Below are 23,441 nucleotides of genomic sequence, written 5' to 3'. Positions count from 1 at the left end.
GAATGACTCATGAAACCAATCACTTCCATGAAAAAGAATATCAGAGACACAAAACTTTTGAACTTAAAAAGTGAATCTTGCACATTAAGTAAATTTTTACAAAAATTATAAGGGAAAACCCCATGAAAAAATTAAGGGAGTGAGAGTTTTTGTATTTCAGTACGTGAATGATGTGTGATGATACAAATGAACAAAATCAGCACAATAACGAAGATTTAGAGCAGTGATTCCCAACATGGGCGTTAACGCCCCCTGGGGGCGATGGAATGATTCAGGGGGGCGGTAGAAGCTATGGGTATAACATAGGATCCTATGGGTTAGATTGTGTTGGGGGGGGGGGGGAGAGAAAAATATTTCTGAAGGGGGCGATGAGGCAAAAAAGGTTGAGAAACTGATTTAATCTAAATTTTACACCAATCTCCAAAACTTTCTGGCTCATCACTCACCTCCTCAGAATTGCTGTTTTCCACATTCTGGACAACCCTTGCAAAGCAAACCCATACAATTCCATGATGTATCTGTAGATTCTATCAGTCGACCCACTTCAATGTCAATCAATTCCATCGCTCCCCACGAAATCATAACACCCACTTTGGGAAACTCAGTTAAACACAAATCCCTATGAATGCACATCTTATTTGGCACAATCCTAAAATTCCTTTGAAAATACTTGTGATAAAATGCAAATTTGAAACAAGAATAAAAATTAGAAAAAGTAAGAAAAAAATTATATGCTTTTGCTGAAAAAATACTTTTAATTGATAAATATAACATTTCAAAGGCGTGCTCCAACATGGAATGTGCTGACAAGAAATTATTTTCCTGTCTTTTCTGGTAGTGAAAATGCATGGTTTTATTTGTTTTTTTCCCCGATAAAAGAATCACTTTTTAGACTTCTGTTGCTGCTGCTGTTGTTTCACTTCTGACTTTTTTTCCTTAATGAAGTCATCCAGGCACTTGATGATGCGGAGTGTTTCCTCATTTGAAGCAAGAATGGCCTCCTTCCTCACGTGATGGATAAGAGCATCTTCATATCCACTGCTAGCTAAAAACTGATAAGCTCTACAGGAAAAAAAAATTACCAATTAGTGAAATGTACTTAAAACAAAGACCATTCATCACCACTTCTTATGTTCCGACAGAGTACAAAACTGTCTTAAAAGCTGGCAGTCAATAACATACATGTTTATTTAATTCTGTTTCTTTGAATTCTGGAAACATAAAAATGAATGAAAATATTCTTATCATAAAGTTTTATGGAAAATATTTTATATTTTGTACATAAAATGCAATAGAAAAAACTGCATGCAAAAAATATCAATTCTAGCCTTAGTGTTTGGAAAGAAAAAGCAGGCATTAATGATGCACAGCAACAGATGTAGCTACAAAAAAAAACCAGCCATATTTAACCACTGCAATCACATACAACCAATAGCGTAACATTTGGAACTCGAAGAAAACAACAGAATCAATTTTTCATATCATTCAACTTTTTAACAATCAGTTTTGATTAAAATGATTATTATTAATTATTTTCTCACCTGTACAAAGAATAATAATTATTTTCAGCTTTTTTCAGAATTCTTTTGAACAAATTCAAATCCTGAACAATCTAAAAAGAAATATAGAAATATTTCAGCGTAGATAAAAAAGCTAGTTAGCAAACAATCAAAATGCATTTTTTAAATATTTTTATACAGTGGATCACGCTTAACATTTTTTTTTTTTAAAAACCGTCATGGAAAAATATTCTAAGAAAACTAACTAACAAACTCACTCTCTCTACACACACACATGCACCTTTAAAAATCAATTTTTTAGAAATTAATTTTTAAAAATATTTATTTTTACTCCAACTACTAAGAAAAAAAAACTTAATAATAAACAGTCACATATAATCCCCCACTAACAAATTCATATACTGTTTTTTAATGTGTAATCTGCAGATTAAGCACAGAAAGATACCATACAATCTGCATCAGAAAGGCTCTGTTAAAAACCCAGTTATTTTTAAATGCATAAAGCTTCATAATATTCTTTGGTAGATTTATCCACCTGGGTTACCATTCTGCATGAGTTTTTCCAAGAAGTTGCTTGCAAGAATAATTATTGTAGGGTACTAATATGCATCTAATAATAGATATGTAGCATTTTTACTTTTTCTGACATGAAATACATAAAACACCTATACACAATAGCCTTTTTATAGTTCAGACTTTAAATTCAAAATAAATTCAAAAATATAAATAAAACAAATAAAAAAAAAATTCAGATACCAAATAATCCTGTATCAGCTAATACTATAGATACTACTACTAATACTTGATATGAAATTAAGGAATGCTTGATGACTGGAGAAAATTGTGTTAAATTATGAAGTAAGCAACTTGAGTAAAATTTCATTAAGATCAACTCTCTACTGCTTCTTAAGAAAAATTTCCTCCCACTTTCTGCATCCAACTTCTTATTTATTGATTGTTATTACATCATTATCACACAGAAGAGAATTTCATGCTCATTTTAAAAATATGGGATACATTTATGCACTTTTATAATGAATATATTTCTCCAGAAAATGGAGCTTGCATACATTTCTGGTTACACAACAAGAAAGCAATTTGACAAAGTGTATGATGACAAGAATTTACAAAATGTTTTATTTATATATGCAGTGTACATGTAAATGCATGCAAAAAAATATGCAAAAAAAATTACATACCTTCAAATGAAAACCTTCAAGAATATTTTTCAACAACACATAATCAGTTGCTTTGCATGATAATAGTCTTTCGACCCATTTATTGCAATATGCATAATGACCTGCATAACAAAAATTAGAGAAAAGAGAGCAAATAAATAAATTGTTAAAAATAACTCTTTTCAAAGTTTTTATTGCAATTTTCAGTATTTTTTGCCATGAAATTAAGAAAAAAAAAGGAAAATATTTTAATATGTTTCTTATTTCCTGTTTATATGTGGGGGAAAAACCAACTCAAAAAACAATTTTAAGCATAAATAGAAAAACATAACCAATCGTTATCTAGAAGAAATCATTAACTAAAAAGAAATATGATAAACATGTTGGGGTAAATTGAGAAATTATCCATACTCAGAATAAGACAACCATAAGTATTTTTATGGGCATTGTGTAGTATTTCATCATTTATATATATTGTTTGTAATTGCATTTTTAATTGAGTTGCTGTATTTTTGAAACATATGACATCCATATTTATTATAGGCATCTTTTTCTCAGCCACCTCGTTGGGCATTTTGCCTGTTGCTGCATTGTATTTGTATTTGTAAGAGACAACCAGAAAGTCTCTTTCTTTGCTGTGTGTGTTGTGTGCTCAGAAAATAGTATCTCTCTCTCTAATCAAATCAACCGTTGAAACAAATGAAAATTGAAAAGAAACTCTTAATCATACTGTAGAGCCTCTCATATCCAAAACAAACAAGATAATTTTGCTCCTCGTTTATAATTGTGCACAAGTTCTTTCAGTATCTTATGAAAACCAAAATAGTACTTAATTACTAAGTTAGTATAGCATTAAATGTCAGTTTTGAACTTTCGTCAAGTTTAAATTATTTATAGTTTTTAAAAAATGAAAATAGAAAGGGAAAATTCAAAACACTGGAAAAATACTAATATTCACTGAAAAAAAAATATTCTAATTAATTTTATAGATATCATAGTACATCAAAGTACTTCAAAATGCTTCATATGTTAAAAACATAATAGCAAATGAAATGAATGATATAAAATATAAAGCGTTCACCTAGTTTTTTTTCATTTACAATTTTTCCGTCGACTACTTTCAAGGTAATAGCAGTTGGAACAACATCGTCTTTATCTACCACTAACTCTGATTTTGCACCATCAGTAGATTGAGCTACATCAGGTAGGAATAACGTGTTCAAAGAACATGCTTCAGAAAACCTTTTGAAAATGAAAAGAAAAACAGAACTCACGATTCAAAAAACATTGAATGATTGAAATATATCAAAACATAAATTTACTTTATCCTTTGACAGGAAAAGGTTATCACTCTTCTGAATTCCACTTCACACATAAAATGAAATTTTATGAATTCACTCAATAAGCATCGAACAAACTGAGAAACATGTCATAAACTGAGAAACTGTTTGAGATCAAGTCAATGAGTTCAGTTGGAATTCATCTTGAAAGTAACTGACAGACATAGGAACATTTTTTGCCATGATTAAAAACAAAAAAATAAAGTTTTCAAAACTTTTCATGGAGTTGATTTCTTCCAGTAAAAATTTCGATAACATGTTTCTTGTTCAGCACATGAGAGTAGCTTTTTTTCTTTCTTTTTTTTTTTAATTAATTGATTTTCCAATGATATTTTTAAATTTAACTGAGACATTCAATTTGAATCACTTTAAATTTAACTTATGACATTGCTCTTATTGGATAAATATTAGCTTTTGAGTTGAAAAGTATCTATTCTTATTCATTTATCTCTTATTTTTCTAAATGTAAATTAATGAAACATTGCATTATCTGAATTACAAGAAATTGATGCACTGACACAATATTCAAACCCTGTACGCATATGGATCATAAAGTATGCTTGCCTTTTAAGATCAGCCTTAACAGATTCATCGTCGCAGTCTATGCTGACCTTACTCCATAATGACTGGAAACAAAACACATAAAAAATTTACCTATTTATTACCTTAAGAAAATTCTTTACTTCAATTGTTTAAATTTAAAAAATGTATATAGTGAATTAAAATTTTCAATGGCATATACTGTGGGTGAATTTTGATGATAAATTTGTTATTCAAAAAGAAAATTTCCTTTTTTTTCCAAGAACAGATACGTTTGTACCTATTTTTAAAAATTCAACCCAGGGCCACAACTATTTGCTTGGTCAGCTGGGACAAACACACATTTTGGCGCCCCATTGAAATGTTGAAGGAGAGGTTAAAGTGTGAAATTAGCACCCCATCTGGTCTGGCACCTGGGGCATCAGACTCAAATGCTCCCCTCTAGTTGTGGCCTGATGAAACCTACAGTTGCAACTTGACACATAATTGCTAAACCTTGCTTAAGTCAATTGAGTTTTGTACTGTATTATTAAACTGATTTTTAGAAATTGCCGAAGCACTGGAGATTTCGAAATTTTTTTTTATGGCATCGCTCTTATGTATTTCAACATTTCTTTGCTTTTTGTCCAAGATTCTCTCCAGGCCCGTCATTTGGGGGGGAGCGATTGCCCGCCCCGGCTTTTGAAAATACACTAGAAATGTTATATATATACATATATATACATGCATTGAGTATATGTTCTATGCCCCCCCCCCCCCCGGAAAAAGTTGAAATGGCGGTCCTGATGCTCTTTCACATATTGGAGTAGGGTCACTTCGCACACTTCTTGCTGTTTGGAACAGTAGAATCAAACTTCAGATTATTAAAAACCACAAATAGGTGTGGTTCATATTAGAAATTTTTAACCAAGATATGGTCACAAAAGTTGGATAAAAATTTTTTAAGGGTGAAGAGGAGGAAAGGTTTTTTTTTTTCTCTCTCGTTTTGAACAATGGCACTGCTTGCTCACAAACAGCAAATCTCAAAGCAATCAAGACATGTGAACAGTACTGAATTAGCATAGTGGACAAACATTTTGACCAAAATATTATCATATATCTCACATAATTCAGTATTGTTCTCGACATGGAACTTTCATAAAAAATTGCAGACAAAAAAATTTTGTGAATTCATAGATGATGGAATATAGAATTTTTCAACTGTGTATAGGTCATGTACTTGGTACTGAAAATGTTAATGTAACTGAAAAAAATCCAATCCGATTAATTTAACTGGAGAATATATATGGAAGATGAACTTGTTGGCCATTTGGCTTTTGGTTTTTTTTCTTTGCTTTGCATTATCCTGAGAATTAAATTGCTCTTAACAATATAGCTCTTATTAATGAAGAGTTAACTTATTAGTGCACTCTTAAACAATCAAAAAATTTACTCCAAGCAAATACCAAAAGTAAAAAAAAAACTTTTTTTAACTTACTGCTTGGAATAACACAACTAAACTATCCTTGAAATTCTCAATGCATCGAGATACATATTCTACGCAGTGAAAATGCCATTGCTGGAGTTTAATCAGTAGACCTTTTTGACATTGATGACCCTAATATGGTAAAATATAGATATTTAATAATATAATAATGAAAAAAAAATTAAACTTTCAGAATGTGAAATCATGAATGAATAAAAAAGAAAAATAGCTTTATAAAGTTGTAAATAGCCAGCAATAGTCATGGAAGAAATATTTCATTCATCATTCACTCAATATTTGTATAAAAAAAACAATAATGGCTTAAGAATAATATCAGCTTGTTCACTCTATTCAGTTAAGATTCAAGAATCAGGTTCAGTGAATATTTATAACTTCGATAATCAGTTATGATTGATATTTAGTACTGCGTGAGGCATTGCTTAAAAATTCTCAGTATTAAATGTTTACAAAAAAAATTATTTTATTTTTCTGAACTATTTCTTTCATTGTGTTGTTTGGTATGATGGACACCTCCAGTAACATAATTTCAATTTTTTGAGTTCATTTAATTTCATCTGGCCACAGCTTCTCAAAATTTCTATCTGTTATTTCAAATTTATTTTCATGGTCAATTGAATGGCAATGCTTTTGAGTCACTGATGTTAATAGGAGGATATTTAGAAGTAGTATCAATATTAAAGTGCATAATGTAGTGCCAAAAAATATTATTTCCATTTATTTCTCTTTTTTAATTTATTAAATAGCAATTTACAAACATTATTCTTTCTACTTTTTTCAAGTTATTTACTAAAAATTTCAGAGATAGTTTCTCAAAATATTCTCGCTCTCAGATGACATGATTTAGTTAGGCTATAAGGTAAATAAAACACTGGTTAGGAAAAAAATGATTAAAACATGATTTTTTTTTTAGTATAAAAACATATTTTTTATTGAATACAATAAACTATGTATTTATTTTTTCATAGGTAGAGTTTATGAATTCCCGACATTTTGGAACCTTTGGAAATCGGGATCGGAAAACTGCATATATATATAATTTCCCAAAAATTCTCTAGAATTCCCAACATCGTTTTTTTATTAATTTCTGTAAACATTGAGAATAAAGCAGTACCCCCCCTCCCCCCTCGAAACAGACCTTTTGGTCAGAATGCTTGTCCACTATGTTAGTTTTCAAGAAATTCATAGCGTGAAATTAAAAAAAAAGGTAGTCCCACTCTCAAATTTTATTCTGTTCCATTTTGTGAGGGGCTGAAGATACAGGATGGGGGGCAGTAATTAAGTGAATATTAATTAACAGTCAGGCTATCATGAGACAACCGAGAAACTTGCTCAATTACTTTGATGCGAGGAAGATGTGATCTTCAGTTATTTATTACCTTTAATCTATCCAAAAATTTTATTTTCTCATATAATAATATTATTTATCCTCTCTATTGCTTGGAGCTCTAAGTATTAATCCTTATAAGTGGTTCGCAATATGCTTCTAATTTCTCTGTAGTTCATTCATTTCGCCATAAGGGACCAAATTCAGCTTTTGAGAAATAATTTTAATTGAGTTTATGATTTTTGAAAATATCCCTATCCATAATATCTCTATGCATAAAATGCTATGCAGTAAGTCTCGATAATCTGAACTAGCCCCCATCTCATCCACCTGGGATTACCAAAAATTTGAATTATCTCATAAAAAAAAGAGTAAAAACCTTGAAATGTTAGTTTTACTTTTAAAAATAATTTTTAAAAAAATATAAAAAAAGACTTTGTAGAGTACCATACTTTCAATCTTGAATAACCATGCACAGGAATTTTTATATAATTTGATGAAACTATAAATTTTTCTCTTGTTTTAAGTCATGTGCTTAATGTTTATGCTTAGATTTTATGCTTCAAGAAGCATAATATTCCATAGAATGGCTTCAACTTGCTCTATGATGGTAAAGCGGTTTTCAGTGCTACAACTACTAAACCACACATGCACTTCATCCATAATATTCCTTTGCGGAACTTCTAATGAACTGGTACAAGTTGGAATGTGCGTGTACATGTTCTGAACCTAACATGAATTTTGAATTTTGTTTCTTAAACGTTTAATGCTTGTTATGTGTAGCGTGCTGCTATCTGCCATCAATTTAGTGCTGCTGTGTCTCTACTATGAGTTTTTTTTTCAATTGAAAGAGATGGCGTTTTGAAGGATAGGGTCAATAGTGAACTACACTGAAATACTGATAGCCATCAACCATCTTTTCAATGATTGTACTTTAGCCATTAATAGGGAATATAATTTTTCACCATTATAAAGAAAATGTCAAACTTGCTCCTCTTTCCCAGTGATCCCCACGAGATCGAGAAAAGGGTAAGGTTTCAAGAATATATAAGAAGGGTTCCACATTTGGTGATTTGGTGACATTCATTCACAGTTTAAAAATAGAGTAGAATTTATAGGAATTGGGGCGGTCGTATATGTCCTTAGAGCCTGTTATGTTGGGGGCTGCCTCCTCCCATTCAAACTGAAATTACTGCAGAATACATCTTGCATTTTTGATATAAAAAAATAAATAAGCAAGAGAAGAAAACAAAAAAATAGATATGGGTCTGAGGAAGGAAATTCAAAAATTTTCAGACAGAACATCTGTCAGAATTTTTTGTCTTTCAAATTTCACATTGCGGGTTAACTAGGTTGAAAAGCAATTTTCCTGATTTTCTGATCAAATTTTCAAGAATTCCAGAGTGGGAAATCATTGAAAATTTCCCGTTTTCAGAGAACAGGCTGAAAATAATTCCTGCTCGAAACATTTAGGTATAGTAATCGCATTCATGAAGTTCCCACTTAAGATTTTTTCCTGCTTAAGAAGAATTTTCAGCATCACGGTTTTTTTCCTCCATAACAAAACATTTCCTGTTCAAGAAGCGTTCCGACTTAATGAATTTATATAATATCACCCCCCCCCCTTCTACGCCAAAGACATGAGCATGCAAAATTTTCTTTTTTTTGGGTATATCAGCTGGTTCAATAAATTATTTTGCTAAGTTGTGCCAGAAACACAAATGTGTGTGACCTAAAGTGTAACAAATCATTTCAGGAAAATGATATCCATAGAGTAACATGGGTAGAGTAAACATTTCCCTCTTTTTTGAAATTTGCACATTCATGTCTTTTGGCATAAGGGGGACAATATAGTCCCAATTAGAATTTATTAAATTTGATCCATATAAATGAACTATACTTCTGAGTAACAATAATTAATTCTGTGGAGAGAGAGAAAACTAAGCTTACCTCTGGATCTAAATAATGAGAAAAACTGCAACAGAAGTCCCCTAACTCTGAACAAAATATAAAAATACAGTTAAGGAAAATATTAACTCCAGGAATCTTCAATATTAAAAATTGAAAATGACACAAATACAAATTTTTTCACTCTCTTATTGCCTTATCTTAATTTTGGTTTTGCTTTTATTATTATTTTAATCTTTGTGCATCATCTTTTCTCTCAATTTATTTTATTTTTAATAATAAAAAAGAAGAAAACTTATTTTTAAAGATTAAATCAGGAAATCACATGGATTTTAAGTAATTTTGATGTGTGTTCACAGTATTCAAACTGAAAAAATGCAAAAATTATTAATTTTAATATTTGTTTCATTCGTGCACATTCAAAATGAACAAAAACACACTAGCTTATTGCAGTGATAACTCTGTACCAATTGTAATTTGTTTTGGAACTTATGATGACTGCCGAAATAGATGAGTGCCAATGAACAATAAAATAAAAATAAAATTGGTGAGTATTTTTTATAATACTAACAAATAATAATGGAGTTAGCGATGCCCTCGAAGGCAGATTGTTTTCATTAGCCACTGTGGTGGTCGAGCGGTCATAGTGACAGACTCGTATCGTGAGATATGGGTTCAAACCCTACCGTCACCACAATATGTTGGTCGGCTGAAGTTGGTTTTCTGCGGTTCCTAACTTTGGGGGGGCAAATGCGAGAGAGCTGATCTCCCCATTAAAAAGTCTCGTTGCAGAGAGCAACAGGCCTACAACGTTACAATTATTCATTCATTACACTTCACTCACTATGAGTTGAGAAAAAACTCTTAGTTTAAAAAATTGTTTGCGGATGGCAGCACTACACATAACAAGCATTACACAGAAATAAACTTTTCGCAAGGTTCACTATGCATACACACACATTCAAACATGTACCAGTTTGTTAGAAGTTCAGCAGAGGAATGTGGATGAGGTGCATGTCTGGTTCAGTAGATTGTTTTCATGTAGGTAGGGTGGGAAGAACCAAGTAGGCAACAAGAGTAATAAAAATATTGAATACTCATCATTCATTTGAATACTCATCATTCATTTGAATACTCATCATTCATTTGAATACTCATCATTCATTTGAATACTCATCAGATCAGAATGTGATGAGTATCCCAAACAGTCAACGTACCAATATATGACTGTAATTACTAACTTAAAACGACTAAGGTACAGAATGGTGACCCAGGGAAAAAAGTTGAATGGTATTAGGCAGCTTACTCAGGCCATTTGATGAGCCCTAACTCAATAACTAAAGAATATGCAATGCAACCAAGTCCCTGTGCATATGCCTTTAAATCCTGTATCTGCATGACTTCTGGCAACCCCCAACTCCAATGTTTTCTTAGTATCAACTCCTTCATAAATAGTACTCGAAAACAATACAGGGAAAATCACTCATTTAACTCAGTTTGTATTTATATAATCACACATTGATTAAGCAATTTCTTTAGTTTTTACACATTATATACAGGGTGTTTCAAAAAGAATCACCCAATTTGAAATGTGTATATTATGAAAAATATTGAACACAGACACTTAAGATTAATTTTATATTACATGGTTAATCAAAGTTTTTTTACAAACCAAATTAGAGGTGCTCAATATGTCAGCAACTGTGTGAAACTAGAGATTTCCCTCTTTTTACCTACACATTATTCGATAAATTGGATGATTCTTTTTGAAACACCCTGTATACTAACATTCAATATTTAAACATCTTTGAAAAAAAAATTCTTCAAACAGATAAGTCAGTGGAGAAGAGTATATTACTGCAGTCAACACTTTGTTAACAATAAATGTGGAAAAACAGTGTTTTATTATATTTTGCAAATGTGCGGCTATATACCAAGATGCTTGGGGGAAAATTTTTGTATCTAATTTTTTTAAATGACTTAAAATGCTATATACATATTTTTTTCATATATCATACACAATTAATTTTCAATATACATAAATGTAACATACATGTATCATACTCCCGAAAAGGGCATCTTATTTGAGTTGCATATTACCAACTAATCAGGTTCAAATACTCAGACATTCCATTGAAGGAATGACTTATGGAAGTTATGTGCTACTTTACTGCACACCAACTCTGGTCATACTTCAATTTCTAACCAGTGGAGTTGGGTGGGAAATGAAATCAGAATCTATCGGTGGTTGCCCCAGGCCCAGTGGGTGAAGAACATGCTTCTGATGTTCTACACCCAGATTCGAGCCCGTGGACCTTGAGGATAATGTTCATAGTGGAAGACGAGCATCTTAAGACTGCACCACTTGGGCGATGGAGGTTATGTGCTGGTCACCACATATCTAAATGAAAAAACATAGGCTGCATACATTGTAGGAGTCGAGGGGTTAATACGTACACATGCATGAAATTTACATAATTGCACAGTTAGTTTTCATAATACAGTAAAACCTAATGACCAGTAAAAAATAATTAGTAACAGTAAAAGGAGTTTATTTTTATCTGACAAATTTTACATTTACAAGCAAGCAATTGGGCATCAATCGTTTGTGTTGTTTTGCATAAACATGGATGAGCTGCATGACTCATAACACTCACCAGCCAGAAAAAAAAAAATTTATGCAGTGCATATGTACACATCTTTTTAATTCAGTCTATGTTGAAGGCTGTTTTTTGTTTGATATATAATAAATAGCTTTACAGCTATATAACTACAGTACTTTCATTGATGTACACCCCCTATAAGAATTATCTGTTATAAACCGGACCAAATGGAGAACTTTAGCCCCTATTAGTCTATTATAATGAGGTTTCTACTCAAATAAATATTCAGACACAACCACCTCTTTAGAGGTAGAATGATACTAAATTCCCTCTGCAAAACTATAGAACACTGGGATAACACACACAATCATTAAAGAATGAAAATTAATTGAATATGTATGAATATGAGTGTTTTTCAGATGTAATTAGAATATGCCGTATGAATGCACAGTCAAAATCAAAGGATATGACTCCATGCCTTTGTCCCCGTTACCAATGAGACAAATGAAGAAAGAAACCTTTCTGCTTGGGCCATTTCCTTGTTTACTCTCATCAGTTTCACAAAAATCTTTTCTCAGATGGTGGTAATAACAGCCAAAAGACTGATCAGCATCACTGCTGCAAGATTCAAAAGAAAAAGACAAGGAAGACTTAAAAAAAAGCAACTCAATTATATAACACATTATAAGTTTTTAAGGATTGAAAATATCCGTTCAGATACTCAAATTGATAGAAAGAACATATTTTTTTTCAGGAAAAATAATTGTATCAAATACTGTTTTCTCAAGCACATCTTTTCAATGCACAAGCAAGGGTGCCCAACCTCTGGCCCATGAACCAAATGTAGCCCCTACCAGCCAAGAGATTCTCTCCGACTTGTGAAATGTGTTCTGGTAGAAAAGTATTAATACACGCAGCACGATAAACACCTAAGCTGACCATATATTTCTTTCGCAAAAATACGGGAAATCAAAATCTATATCGGTAATTATCAATTAGCACAAAAATGACAAATGTAACTGAAGTTGCCAATCATAGCTGACAAAATTTTCCAAGTTGCCATCCACAGCTAAAGTTGTTTAAAATCACCAATGGTGGGAAACAGAGGGCTGTATTCTGAAATACTCTAAATTGCAATGTGTAAAAATGCAATTCACTAAAAAAACATATGAGAGTCATAATTATCGTGATATAACCAGCAAGCCATGAAAATAATCTTAATTTTTGAATTTAAATATTCAACTAAACCTCGTTGAATATAGGAGAAAAAAACATGACATTTTATAAAAAAAGTTAGGACCGCCAAAATTACGGGAATTTCTTGTAGAATACTAGTACAGGGTGGGCAAAAAGTCTGTAGAAACTTAAAAATCAATAAAAACCAGAAAAATAACCGAAATAAAAAATGGTTTGCGGGGTTAGCATCGCTAGGTCACAGGAATTTTTTAAGACAGGAAAAAAAATAACTCAAAAACTGACGATAGGTGGCACTGGTAAGAGCTACTTCAATGGAGATATGCAAATGAGATGGTTATAAGAACTTGCTCCCCTAATCCACAACCAGTCAGTGCCGTCTTAGTGCATGGGTCCACCCAAGCACAGCCTAGGAGCTCTCACAAAAAATAATGGTTGAAATTTTCTAGAATTAACTAGGCAGGATCTCAGAAAAATCACTTGGCCTGGAGACCCATGATGCTCGTAAGACAGCCCTGCAATCAGTTCATCGTAGTAAACCGTGTATGTGGATCTGCTGCACTCTGCCATTGTTGGATTTGTGACTCGCCTGCAATGTGTTATCCCCTGTGATGGTGGTCATGTGGAACACATACTGCTGTAATAAACGATTTGGAGGCATTCTGTTCATTATTTGCATATCTTTTCTTTACTTTTGTACACCACCACCACCACCTATCGGTTGTTTTTTGAGTTTTTTTCCCTGTCTTAAAAACATTCCCATGACCTAGCGATGCTAACCCTGCAAACAGTTTTTTATTTTGGTTATTTTTCCTGTTTTTATGAGTTTTTAAAATTTCTGCAGACTTTTTGCCCACCCTTTATATATATATATATATGGGGGGGGGTGACCATATGACCTGAAGTTTCTGTCCCATGAGCAACAAAAACACCACATATCTGGCCCGAGTACCAATAAGGTTGTACACCCTTGCACTAGAGTATTTTGCAGTTACAAAATCTAATTCCCGTAACAATAAAATTATATATATAATCCCAAGTACCTGTACTTCAAGGTCACATATTTTCCTTCATTCTGAAAACCAGCACTTTCTATGACTGGAAGGTTTTTAAGAACATGACACCGTATTATTGTTTCTTGCTCTGCTTCAAGATTAGCTTCTAATAACGATAAGCTGCACAGAAATGACTGAAGTTAGACATAATATAAAATGTGAAACTAATATGAAAACTGGGAAAAAAAGGTAATTTTAAAGGTAATTTTAATAGGTAAAAATTGGGGAGGAAAGTAATACACAGTAGATGCTGTTTATTAGAATCACAGATAATGTTATCATTCGGGTATCGTTATCACTTTGGAACAGACCAATATCATGGAAAAAAAATAGTTCATGGTTATCGGGAATTTGTTTTATGTTATGTTTTTTTTCCGTCGAAAGTTTTTTTTCTTGCATATTATAAGCAAAGGTTGAGCCAGACTCATTCTTTTCTAAAAAGTTATCATTATAAATCTACAAGACTATGTAGGAGGTTAGAAGGCCCTTATTGACAAAATTTCTATAACCCATTCACAATATCGTAATCGCCATAATAGCCGCTATGATCCATGTGCGTTTGGCACTTCTTTTGCAATTTCTTTCCTATACTGAAGACATGCTTAAAGTTAAAAAACAGCCTCTCTCTTCAGTTCGTGGCCAGTTTCTTTCAACAGACCACATTCACATTTCATCGGGCGAAAGACTTTCATAAGGGGATCTATGGAATGCACCAGAATGCCATATTACAAAAAAGTATCGAAATCTGTAATACACATAGGACATTTCCATCCTCCTTGACTATTCCCTTCAGTTTTTTCATTTTGACATCATACACATTTGTGTTATGTTCAAGCATTTCTCTTCTATATCATCAGACACATGTCTTTGCTCATTTGAATAATGTTGTGTATTTATTTTTGAAATAATCAAATGACAGCAAAATAATTAAAATACCACTTTGTGGAAAATCCATTATCATCCAGATACTCTCAGCACCCGAGTAGCATGGTGGTAAGATGCTTGTCTACCACCATGAAGGTCACTTTCATGGTCCCAGGTTCAAACCAGAGGGAGGATATATAGATAAGATATTTTCCCTAATGAGCTCCAGGCAACCACCAATAGAGAGCACCTTCATTTCCAACTAATCTCATTAATAGCAGTAAATTGTAATACAGTGATATGGCCAGAGTTGGTGTTTGGCGAAGTAGGTGCTCTCAGCCATGGCAGTACTGAAAAATCAGGCACAACAGACAGACATGACCGCCGACCGCCCAGAGAGACCATCTTCGGATGGTTTGCGCTCTTTCCGAAAGGGATAGACGGTCTCAGAGAGATCAGGCACAACACGAGATATGCAAGTATTTTGGGGACAATAATTTTTTAAGTGTGCTTGCACGACAGATATAGATTTTATTTTTCATAATTTGGTTTTTGGTCATATAGGGCAACTTTTGTGAAAATTACAGTTGGCTATCATGAAGAAACAGAAATGTATACTTTATATCTGGAGCTGTAATTTAAGTTACTGACTGAGAGTACCTGAATGAATGAATGCAAAGACTCTGTCACTAGACTTATCCCATTGCCAAGATTTCTTCTAGCTCATCTTTATGGTATGTGTGTGTGTACCTAACAGTGTCTGAGTGCACATCAGGCACAACACGAGATATGCGCTCAGACACTGTTAGGTACACACACACATACCACAAAGATGAGCTAGAAGAAATCTTGGCAATGGGATAAGTCTAGTGACAGAGTCCTTGCATTCATTCATTCAGGTACTCTCAGTCAGTAACTTAAATTACAGCTCCAGATATCGAGTATACCTTTCTGTTTCTTCACGATAGCGAACTGTAATTTTCACAAAAGTTGCCCTATATGACCAAAAACCAAATTATGAAAAATAAAATCTATATCTGTCATGCAAGCACACTTAAAAAATTATTGTCCCCGAATACTTGTACCTCACAAGATATTGAATAGTTTTATTTTAAATTACAGTATGATGCGTTATTTTTTAGGTTGTCAAACTTTCTGTAAGTTTTGTAGAATTTGGTAGAAAACTTTGCAGGTTATAAGCAAAAAATGTGCAATGAGAATAATAATTTTTAGAATAAACATTCATATTTCTTTAGGAAAATATGTACAATTTTCACAAAAATGCACACAAACATTGAAAATAGCAAGTAAAATATTTTGTGAAAGTTATAAATTTTACTTTCAGTTTTTTATCATACAGGGTTGATCCTTTTTTCTCTCATTTAATTTTTTGTCATTCCCCCTAGTTGCACTGATGTATAACCTAACCCCTAATGCACAGGTGTATACACTAAATTTTCACTGAAAAATTGTGAGTAAGCATAGAGTTTACACGACTAACATTTCAGAATAATTCAAGTATTTTTCTAGAAATTCAGAAAAAAAGTCTCGGAACTCCAAAGTGTTTCATGACTTATGGCTATATAGTGTACCTAATATAACTCACCACCCACTCAACTCTTCTGTATCAGAAGATTTTGAACCAAAATCATCATCATTTGTTGGGTTAAGCCTATGAGAGGAGCCACTATGTGGAGCAGAGCTGAAGTATCTGGAAAAATGAAAAGAAATAAATACTTTAAAAACATTTCATCAAGACAAATGATTAAGCAGCATAACATCTTTCTTGACTCTTCAGGTGGGGAGGGGGGGACGGGTGTTACGGTAGTTAAATTCTTCCTGTTCATTTTGCTTTTGTTTTTTTTTAGACTCACCAAGACTTTTTTTAATGCTTTTGAGCTCAGCTAATCAAGCTCAGAAATTATGACAGAATACCATTCCAATGGCCACAAAAATCACAGCATACATGCAGTTGAACAAGAGTACACCTATACTTTCTGTAAATAATCACTTTTTAGGCTCCAAAAAAAAAACTTGGCTTATCATTGCATAGTCATTAAATTTTAAGAAAATTATGTATACAAGATGACCAGGTAACCTTAATTTTTTGCTAATGTTCAAACAGATCCAGGTTGTTTAGAAGACACCAACGAATAAGGCAAATACACAAAAAATAATAAAAGTCCTAATGCATTTCAACACCAATGGGTGCCATCTTCAGAGGAAAAATTTAACCACTAGTTTCGCTGACCGAGTTTCCCATTTGGGTTGAATACCAAATCTTCACGCTCGGTTGTTGGTTGCTCAGCGGAAGAAGTAAACCGAAGCAACAGAGCATGAAGATTTGGTATTCAATCCAAATGGGAAACTCGGTCAGCGAAACTAGTGGTTAAATTTTTCTTCTGAAGATGGCACCCATTGGTGTTGAAATGCTTTAGGACTTTTATTATTTTTTGTGTATTTGTCTTATTCGTTGGTGTCTTCTAAATATTCTTGGGCAAAGTGGATCAACTCTTCCAGATCCAGGATAGTTATTTTGCAAAAATAAAAAATGGTCCCTAATAGTTCAAATTATTCAGGCTTTACTACATTTTTAACTCAAACAGGATTGTTCAAGAAGTTAATTTCGGAAGAGAACAACAGGCATTTTGGTGAACCAAGGTGATAGAACAAAGGAATTATGCATCATGTTTTTTCACATATATCAGTCATTTTCCAAAATCCCCCCCCCCTTTCACTACGGCCTTGTAATGCTAGAATGCTCACTGGAATGCATAGATCGAAGAAAAAACAAAATTATTCTTCCCCCCCCCCCCCATCCCCATGTATTTCTTGTCAAAAATATTACACTCAGAAGAGTTTTAGACCTGTGGGTGCTTGGCTTAGGTTTCATCTAAGTAATTCAGTAGTAAACTAAATTTTATGTCGTCAAAAAAAGGAATTTAAAATATAGAACACTATGAAGACATTAAGAGTCGTTTACACAGACTTAAATGGTAAGTAATTAAGTGACTTAATAGTTAAGTGGATACATAGATAGTCAACCCCAGTCTATATTTTCAGTTAAGTAGGTAATATGTGTATGCACCAGAAGGTGTGGCCTTGTATTATCCAATGAGCATTCACTACTTTAAAAATGAACCTTGGTCACTGATAATTATAATATCTTCTGTTTATTAACGTTTAAATTAACACACACAATTACAACATTACATCCACAATTATAGCTTATTATTAAAGGTTAAAGTAGACAGTGAACGCTTAACAAAATTTAGATGCAGTTGGCAAGGATCCTTCGCCCTTGCAACACACATGTAGACTGTGTAATTTTCCACTTTTTTAATCCTCTTATCACACTTTCTCTTTTTTTCTATGCTCCCATGCCTTTTCACATAAGTCGTGTTTTCAATCATCACTCGGTGGCTGCTGCAACTTGATTACTTACATTCTGACAGTTTTTCCAGCACTTGACAACTTAAAATTTAGCTAACTTTGTTGAGGTGGACTTGACATAGAACTGCATCATAAAACAACAGTACTATATAATTATACGGTGATAGGAAGGTTCCTGTGAAATCGGCTTCTTAGCAAAATTCATAAGCTGTATAAAAACCATGAAGGGACAAATATCCAGGGTCTCTTTCATTGCAGGGAGGCATTATAAAGTTTGAAGTGCCAATAAAACCTCTGGACTGCAAAGGGTGTATCAAATACATAAAGGATAATAACAGTAATATATAAAGGGTATAGGCTAACAAATACAAAGAGTGAATGTATATATATATATATATATATATATATGTGAAGAGAACCATACTTAGGGCCTATTCACTGATAGAGTTTAACTACTACTACTACTTAACTGTACATGCACCTCATACACATTCCTCTGCGGAATTTCTAACGAATTGGCACATGCCGGATTGTGCGTTCTGAGTGTAGTGTGGTCCCTAACATAATTTAGATTGTTCAGCTGCACTTGTTTTAGTGTTTGTACTGCCATCTGTCTTCAATTTTCTGAAGTAAAGATGGAAATGCTTGACTGAGTTTAACTACAAATCGCAGGTTAAAGGGTTAGAGATCGAAACGGATTGGCTAAATTTGGGATTTTAACCAATCCGTATCTATCTGTAATCCTTTAACCTGCGATTGCAGTTAAATTTGGTCTGTGAACGCGGCCATTGATCTGTCTCTGTAAGGTTAGCATGACAGCACTTGTAATCAGGGTTATCTTTACACATATTGGTCCAGCTGGCACAAGGGTATGTAGAGAGGGCGGGGTCCCATGTACTCCTCCCGAATACATTAAAAATATGTAAGTAAAATAATTAAAATATTAGAAAAAATACATTCTTTTCATGAGGTTTCAATCAATATCTGTTGATTGAAAATACTTTTCTGAGGTTAGTAACTCAAACTTTGAGTGAAAGAGATTCTTTCAGTGGTGTTGTAGCTGCGGATGCTGACTGCTTCATCACACACAGTAATTTATAACATGCACCAGAATTGATTGAGAAATTAAAATTTCTTATATAATGCTCAAGACGAGCACCCACGGGTTTGAAACTCTTTCCCCAGCTACCTGGATCCAGCCAAGTGACCTCGTGTGTAAGGAATAACATTTTATCATCATGATTAATATTGAGATCTGACAATATGATTTTCAACGGCGAATATGCAAAATTAGTAAGTGGGTATGGGTCCCGAAGCATCACTTTGCCCGAGGGTCTTAATGTACTTTTATCAGAGTTATGCATGTTGTGTTATACTGATGCTGCCATCTTTCTTTCATATTTTAGGGTGAAAATGTCAAATGCAGATTTTCATGTTATCTAAGTTTGGTGTCACAGGTATATTACTATTTTAAAAACCACACATGCACCTCGTCCACATTCCTATTGGAAACTTCTTATGAATTGGAACGTAATGTAAGTGTTGTGGACCTGACGTGAACCTTGTTTCTGTTGTAACGCTTGTTATGAGTAGTGCTGACATCAATTTTTTCAACTATGAGTGAAGAGTAATAATTGAATAATTGCATCATAGTAGGCCTGTTACTTTCTGTGGCGAGACTTTTTAACGAGGAGATCGGCTTTCATTTGTGTCTCAAAGCTGAAAACCACAGCTAATACAGCTAATACTACTTAACCATACATGCACCTCATACACATTCCCCTATGAAATTTCTAATGAATCGGCACATGCCAGAGAGAGAATGTGTGTTCTGAGTGCATGTGTGGCCCTTATGTTGTCGAGTTTTCTTTTTTCGTGTTCATTCTGCCATTTGTCTCCCATTTTCTGAAGTAAAGATGAAAATGCTTGAATTTTCATATTATGTTAGTACAAGGGCGTAGCCAGGGGGGGGAGACTTGGGGGTCTGGTCCCCCCCCCCCCCCGAAATGTGAGAAAATGACCGAAAAAAGGGAAAAAGATGGCCAAATCTATTGTTCTGTCACTTTGGCCCCCCCCCCCGAACAAAATTTCTGGCTACGCCCCTGTGTTAGTATCATGTTGTAGGTCTGCCTGCTCTCTGCGGAGAAACTTTTTCCAATGCGAGACTGGCATTCACATCTCAAAGCTGGAAAACTGCAGCAAACCAACTTCAGCTGAACACCACAGTGCCGTCAAAGGGGTTAGAACCTAGATCCTCAGGACGAGAGAACAGCACGATGCCCACACGACTGCACACAGCTGACAACCGCACAAAACCAACTTCAGCCAACCACCACTGTGGTGACGGTGGGATTCAAGCCCAGGTCCTCGCAGCATGAGTCCATCACTATGACCACTTGATCACCATAGCAGCTGTGTGAAAGGTCTGCAGGGAGGCGTTTTCAAATGAGAGACCGGCTCGCATTAACACCTCGAAGTTGGAAAACTGCAGAAAACCAACTTCAGTGGCGTGGTGGTGAAATGCTTGTCTTCCACCGTGAAGGTTGCGGTCAGGTCCCAGGTTCGAACCGGCGGAAGAAACAAGAAATTTTTCCCAACGGGCTTGAGTCGAGTCAACCACCGACAGATGGCGCCTTTTCAACCTACCTCATTAATGGGTCTAGGTCAATTCGTCGCGATCAACTTGTCGCGCGACAATTCGTCGCAATCAATTTGTCGCAGCGTCAATTCGTCGTGCTACAAACTCGTCGCGGTACAAATTTGTCGCAGAGTCAGTTCGTCGCGGTACAAATTTGTCGCAGAGTCATTTCGTCGCGGTACAAATTTGTCGCAGAGTCAATTTGTCGCGGTACAAATTTGTCGCAGAATCAGTTCGTCGCGGTACGAATTTGTCGCAGAATCAGTTCGTCGCGGTACAAATTTGTCGCAGAGTCAGTACGCCGATCAAATAAATTTTCAAAATTCAGTTTTCATGGTATTCATGCCACACTTCCCGCTTTCTGGCGGGATCTCCATTTCTCGCAGCGAGGGGCGTTGGGCGAACACACGAAGATGATAGATAAGTTATGATAAAATAAATTTTTAAAATTAAATTTTCACCGTATAAGCCGCACTCCCGCTTTCTGGCGGGATCTCCATTTCTCGCAGCGAGGGGTGTTGCGGGAACACACCAAGATGATAAATTAGGATCAATGCCCATCCCAAAGCACAATTTGCCTAAGGGGTCATTTAAGTATTACGTCAGGATCGGGGAGGGAGTTTCGGATTTGTTGACTTTTGATGGCGGGGGGGGGGGGGTTGAAGGTCGCTTACGTCATCAACCACCCCTTTTTGAAGATATGAAATATTCTAAGCTGCTGGTGAAATTTTGCTGACAGGGGAGGGGATGGGGGTCAGTGTTTTGCTGATTTTTGCTGACAAGGGGGAGGGGGTCAAAAATGGCTGAAAATCTGCTTACGTAATACTTGAATGGCCCTAATTCACTATTGAATATGTATCTGCCATGTAGAGAATACATCTTTGAGGAATTTTTTACCGACAATATATCTAAGGCTAGCATTACACTATGAAAGTGTTCTAAAAGTCCTTTTATAAAACTTGAAAAATTCAACCAATAAGATTATCGGTTGCATTTGCTCGAATGTAACCTATGAACTTTATTGGTTGGATTTTTTGAGTTTTTAACTTGAGCAACTTATCCGGTGCAAATTAAATTTTGAAAATGTATGTGATCGCAATTTATCATCTCGGTGTGCGCCCCAACTCCCCTCGCTACGAGTAATGGAAATCTCGAGAGAAAGCGACAAGTGTGGCTTATCCGGTGAAAATGAAATATTAATTAAATTAAATTATTAATTATTTCAGGTTCTTGTGGAGATACTGTAGTGGTTAATGTTGGTGGGAGTCTCGAGTCCACATGGGACAGATACAAGTTTACACTTAAAGAGAGCCTCCGCTGTGCTGTAATTTGGGGAATATCATAAACACCGACATTTTTTTACAGAATTTTAAAATTTTATCATAGAAAAAATGATTTTTTTAACATTTACAATAATTGAATAATAAAACATTAATATCAATTGTAATTTTAATTTCGATGTAATTTCGATGATTTTTTTCGAAATGACAAAAAAAAAATTTAATAAACTGTGTGCATTTCTTGATGGAAAAAAACTTTTCTTCATGTTTATTTTTTCACGTATGTGACAAAAAACCTACATACAGATCGCGTGACGAGTTGACTCTGCGATAAATTGACGTCCCGACGAATTGGTTACACGACAAATTGTCACTGCGACGAATTTGTACCGCGACGAATTGGCTCTGCGACGAATTTGTACCGCGACGAATTGGCTCTGCGACGAATTTGTACCGCGACGAATTGGCTCTGCGACGAATTTGTACCGCGACGAATTGGCTCTGCGACGAATTTGTACCGCGACGAATTTGTATCGCGACGAATTGGCTCTGCGACGAATTTGTACCGCGACGAATTGGCACTGCGACAAATTGATGCGCGACGAGTTGAGCGCGACAAGTTGAGTGCGACAAATTGACCGGCTACGCTCATTAATGGAAGTAAATTGCAGTATAGCGATATGGCCGGAATTCGTGTGTGGGGTGAAGTAGGAGGCGTCAAAGTGTGTTAGACTAGTGAGTGATCATCTAGAATCTTGCATAAGAAACTCTGACTTCTGAATTGATTCTGGGGGTGCTCTGACGCGTGATACAAAACAATGTGGGTGCTCGAGCACCTCCGGCTCCGACGCCACAGAGTGGGACGGTCCTACTTGCGTTATAGGGCACAATTGAATAAAAATGAAATCAAATTAAATAATTCATAATGGAAAAGATATCTTGATTTTTGAACTGATGGATCTCACTTGTCTTGATTAAAAATGTAAACAGCATAATGGTCATAAACATCAGTTTCAATTTCTTCGTTTTCAGAGGAGGCTTCCATTTGTTTACCAACACACCATACCTACAGATATGTGGATGATTCTTGATCGTGGTTTTTTCGCCTTTTTTTGAGT

At 34.5% G+C, this 23,441-nt stretch overlaps 1 protein-coding gene across 1 annotated transcript; it reads right to left on the bottom strand.

The window, feature by feature from the left end:
- Positions 1-740: 740 nt before the first annotated feature.
- Positions 741-23,391, bottom strand: LOC149077001 (protein Njmu-R1-like). The gene is made up of 11 exons (XM_089244737.1): positions 23,289-23,391; positions 16,619-16,723; positions 14,137-14,268; positions 12,368-12,517; positions 9,339-9,396; positions 6,056-6,175; positions 4,603-4,664; positions 3,780-3,940; positions 2,720-2,820; positions 1,542-1,612; positions 741-1,062 (listed from the first exon to the last, which is right to left on the bottom strand). Exons 1-11 carry the CDS (start codon positions 23,366-23,368, stop codon positions 882-884), a joined length of 1,221 nt encoding a protein of 406 aa, XP_089100863.1. The 5' UTR covers positions 23,369-23,391; the 3' UTR covers positions 741-881.
- Positions 23,392-23,441: the final 50 nt, after the last annotated feature.

The sequence above is a fragment of the Pholcus phalangioides genome, unplaced genomic scaffold (assembly GCF_987345545.1).
Source record: "Pholcus phalangioides strain wild (caught in Gottingen) unplaced genomic scaffold, Ppha-v1.0 ptg000015l_1, whole genome shotgun sequence".
Lineage (NCBI taxonomy): Eukaryota > Metazoa > Arthropoda > Arachnida > Araneae > Pholcidae > Pholcus > Pholcus phalangioides.
The sequence above is the reverse complement of the archived record's forward strand: the minus strand, read 5'-3'. Positions and strand labels throughout refer to the sequence as shown.